General features: G+C 40.2%; 1 protein-coding gene across 1 annotated transcript; it reads right to left on the bottom strand.

Moving 5' to 3' along the window:
* Positions 1–1,613: 1,613 nt before the first annotated feature.
* On the bottom strand, positions 1,614–2,024 carry LOC138887862 (uncharacterized). The gene has a single exon (XM_070169654.1). It carries the CDS (start codon positions 2,022–2,024, stop codon positions 1,614–1,616), a length of 411 nt encoding a protein of 136 aa, XP_070025755.1.
* Positions 2,025–4,639: the final 2,615 nt, after the last annotated feature.

Genomic DNA, 4,639 nt, shown 5'->3' with positions numbered 1-4,639 from the left:
ATCAAGTGACTAAAAGGCACTAACTATGCCACACAACAAGTGATTGATCTTGGTGAAGTGAATTAACCTCAATGCAAGCAAGTGGCATATAGTACTTAATTTTTACAACTACTACACTAAATTAGCTAATCCTACAAAGTGCTACAACATACATAATATAGGATACATGATGTGGGCGACATGTGTACAATGAAACCAAGCTCCCAAATATGTAGAATTGTTTCCAAACACCCCACATTTATCCAAATATCATATATAATTACACTCGGTTACTCAGACTTCACCGATGCACAAAATATTCTTTCAAATATTTTAACAAACACCTTGTTCGCATGAAGTGTGTGCAACTTAGTTTAACAATGGTAGAACATGGTGGCCGTCCCAAATTTCAGAGAAGTAGAGGGAATTCTAGTTTACTACTCCGTATACAATACAACCACAAATCAATTTCATCCCACATTCGGGCCACCCATCATAGAACAAGGCTTAAGAAGCAACTTAGGGGCAATTTGGGGATTAGAGCATGTGGGAGGGGGATGTTTATTCTCATCTACCAAATAAAAGAACAAGAAAAAGAAGAAGAAGAATAAGAAGAAAATATACATGTAGGATTCAGGATGAGAGCAAGAAGGAAGCTTGAGAAATTTGAGAGAGAGGAGGGAGAAGGGTCGCGGCAGAAAAAGGTTTGAGAGAGAGAGAGAGAGATTGACGGGTGTTTGGGAGTGGAGTGTGATATTTGAGTTATGTTTTAATTTGAGTTGGGAATGTGTATGGGTTATAAGGTGGGTTATAATGTTAGTATAGATAGGTATATGGGTTGGGTTAATGGGTATGAGTATGGGTATTAATCTAATAATTAAAAACAAAACAAAAAAAATAAAAGCTTACCTGCCCCCCAGCCCATCGCCCCACGTTAGGCCTGGCGCTGGGGGACTTTGACATTCTCTAAAGGGAGCCCCAGGCAGTGCGGGGCGCTGGCCTGGGCGCTAATTCAACTTTTTTTTTTGTTTTTTATATAACATTCTGATCCCCCGAGTACTTTATATATCCAATTTACATGCTCCACACCATTCTACCTATAATTTCTATGCCTACAAAGAAAATACAAAATCTAGTCTGCTCTAACTAAAAAAATTAAAAAGCTAAGCTATGAAAGCAATAAAAATTGGGTTGCCTCCCAACAAGCGCCTGATTTAACGTCGCAGCACGCCACATAACCTCTCTTAGTCATCAACGAGTACTACTTTGGTCTTCTCACGATCAATGATTCCTTCCCAATAGTGCTTGACTTTGTGTACATTCACTAAAAAGTTTCTTTCACTATGTAAAGCGCGCAACTCAATTGCACTATAAGGAGTGACTCTCACCACCTCAAATGGACCTGACCATCTCGATTTCAACTTCCCAGGAAATAGGTTGAGCCCAGAATTGAACATTAATATATGTTGGCCTGGTTCGAAGTGACGTAATACGCTTGTCATACCATCTTTTCATTTTCTCTTTGTAATGCTTAGCATTTTCATAAGAGTACAACCTGAACTCATCTAACTCATTCAACTACAAGAGTCTTTCTCGCTCGCGGCTTCAAGGTCTATATTCAACTTTTTAATGGCCTAGTACGCCTTGTGTTCAGGTTCAACAGGCAAGTGACATGCCTTCCCATAGACAATATTATACGGCAACACCCTAATTGGTGTTTTGTATGCAGTTCTATATGCCCACAAGGCATCATCTAACTTTGCAGCCCAATCATTCCCATTCACACTCACCGTCTTCTCTAATATTTGTTTTATTTCTCTGTTAGACACCTCAGCTTGTCCACTTGTTTGCGGATGATATGTTGTGGCAATTCTATGGCGGACTTCATAATTAGCTAGAAGGTTATTCAACAACCGATCGCAAAAATGCGTCCCTTCATCACTAATCAAGGCACGTGGAGTCCTAAACCTCGAGAATATGTTCTTTTTCACAAACGCAACTACCACCATGGCATCATTTGTTGGCAATGGACCGCCTCTGCCCATTTTGACATGTAGTCAACTACTAGCAAGATGTATTTGTTTCCTCTGGACAATGGGAATGGTCCCATAAAATCTATCCCCACACATCAAATATATCGACCTCCAGGATGTTATTCAAAAGCATCTCATGCCTCTTTGTGATTGTTCCGGTTCTTTGACATTGTCACACTTGTTAACAAATGCATGGGCATCCATGAATAATGTTGGCCAAAAGAACCCAGATTGTAATACCTTTGCAGCTGTTCTATCGCCTCCATGATGGCCCCCATAATGTGATGCATGACAATCATACAACACTAATTTCACCTCCTTTTCTGGAATGCATCTCCTCATCAACTGATCAGTACATTGCTTGTACAAGAATGGCTCATCCCAGTAGTAGAATTCACATCATGTAGAAACCTCTTTCTAGCTTCAGATTCAATTTCAGGAGGAAGTACCCCACTCACAAGATAATTCACATAGCCCGCATACCATAAGGGGAGGTCTTGGGTGATAGCAAAAAATTGCTCATCAGGAAATTCCTCTTTAATTTGTCCACCCTCCTCCACGTGGTCATGATTTTCTAGCCTTGATAGATGGTCAGCTACTTGGTTCTCTGTGCTCTTTCTATCTCTTATTTCTACATCAAATTCCTGCAACAACAAAACCCAACACATCAATCTAGCCTTGGATTCCTTTTTTGTAAATAGATACCTGATTGTTGCATGATCGATATGGACTATAACTTTTGTTCCCAACAAGTATGCCCGAAATTTCTCAAAGGCCCACACAACCACCAACAACTCCTTTTTAGTGGTGGTGTAATTCAGTTGTGCATCATCAAGAGTCTTACTCGCATAGTAGATGGAACAAAATATCTTGTCCTTCGTTTGGTCTAGCACTGCCCCAATAACATGGTCACGTACATCACACATAAGTTCAAATGGTAAGCACCAATCTAGCGCCGCAATAATGGGCGCAACCACCAACTACTTTTTGAGCTCTTCAAATTCCTTCAAGCAGGCATCATCAAAATTGAAGGTTACATCCTTTTTCAAGCAACTTGCACAAAGGAGTAGCAATTTTTGAAAATCCTTAATAAGGTATTGATAGAATCCTGAGTGTCCCAAGAAACTTCAGACACCCTTTACAGAAATGAGTGGAGGTAGTTTTTCAACCACCTCCACCTTCGCCTTATCAACTTTAATGCCACCCCTTGACACTTTGTGATCCAACACGATGCCTTCTTGCACCATAAAATGGCATTTTCCCCAATTCAACACTAGATTTATTTATTCACAATGGGCCAAAATCTTGCTCAAATTCTTCAAACAATAACATAAGAAGACTCAAAGACTAAAAAATCATCCATAAAGACTTCTACAAATTTTTCCACCATATCGGTAAAAATAGACATCATGCACCTCTAGAAAGTGGCTGGTGCATTACAAAGACCAAACGATAGCCGCTTGAAGGCGAAAATGCCATAAGGACAAGTAAAAGTGGTCTTCTCCTGATCCTCTGGGCATATGACAATCTGGTTGTACCCTGAATAACCATCAAGGAAGCAATAATATTCATGCCCCGCCAATCTGTCCAACATTCGGTCTATGAATGGAAATGGGAAGTGGTCCTTGCGAGTTGCTTTGTTGAGCCTTCTGTAATCAATGCAAACTCTCCACCCCGTCATGGTGTGAGTAGGAATTAGCTCATTTTTCTCATTCTCTACCACAGTCATCCCCCTTTTTGGGCACACATTGAACTGGGCTTACCTAGTTGCTGTCAAAGATAGGAAAGATGATACCTATATCGAGCCACTTAATTACTTCATTCTTCACGACCTCCTTTATAATGGGATTTAATCTCCTTTGCTGCTCAACATTGGGACGGTGTCCATCTTCCAGAAAGATTTTATGCATGCAAAATGATGGACTAGTTCCCCTGATGTCAGCAATTGTCCACTCTATAGCCTTTTTATGCTCGCGAAGTACTTTGAGAAATTTTTCTTCTTGTACATTAGTCAAGCTAGATGATATAATCACTGGCAATGTCTCAGAGTTCCCTAAATAAGCATAGTGCAGATGCGCTGGAAGGGGCTTCAGTTCTAGCTTTAGAGCTTCTTCAATAGATGGCTTAGGAGGGGTCATAGTGACAGGCTTGTCCAACTCCTCAAATCTCCCAAACCCATGGACATAACTGCAAGACATGTCAAGTACTAGCTCAATTTCTCTATCACGATCCAAAACCACGTGACCGACACCCACCACACTACCCGACCCTAGCCAACCAAACCATGTGATGCACCCAAATCATATGCATGAAAACCAATTTAACTGCGGAAGCTCTTTAAAAATCATATACAAGTCACACTTCCTTTTTACCCGAAAGGGTATAAGGGAGTTTTTCCAATTAAAGTGACATTATTCGAAATGAGATTATTTATTTAATTTCAGAGTCGCCACTTGGAATAATTTATGGTGTCACAAATCACCGATTTATTTTTAATCCCAAATCGAGGAGAATTTTAACTTTATTTAAAAGTCTGCAAAACCAGAAAAACTAGGTAAGGAATTCTGTTAATCCGGGATAAGGTGTTAGGCATTCCCGGGTTTCGTGGTTCTAGCACGGTCTCTTAA

This window comes from Nicotiana sylvestris, chromosome 3 (assembly GCF_000393655.2).
Source record: "Nicotiana sylvestris chromosome 3, ASM39365v2, whole genome shotgun sequence".
Classification (NCBI taxonomy): domain Eukaryota; kingdom Viridiplantae; phylum Streptophyta; class Magnoliopsida; order Solanales; family Solanaceae; genus Nicotiana; species Nicotiana sylvestris.
This window is presented reverse-complemented; position numbering and strand designations above follow the sequence as displayed.

Bases quoted from the DNA above. Each gene is read 5' to 3' on its own strand.
- LOC138887862 (XM_070169654.1), bottom strand. From the start codon at position 2,024: ATGGGCAGAGGCGGTCCATTGCCAACAAATGATGCCATGGTGGTAGTT.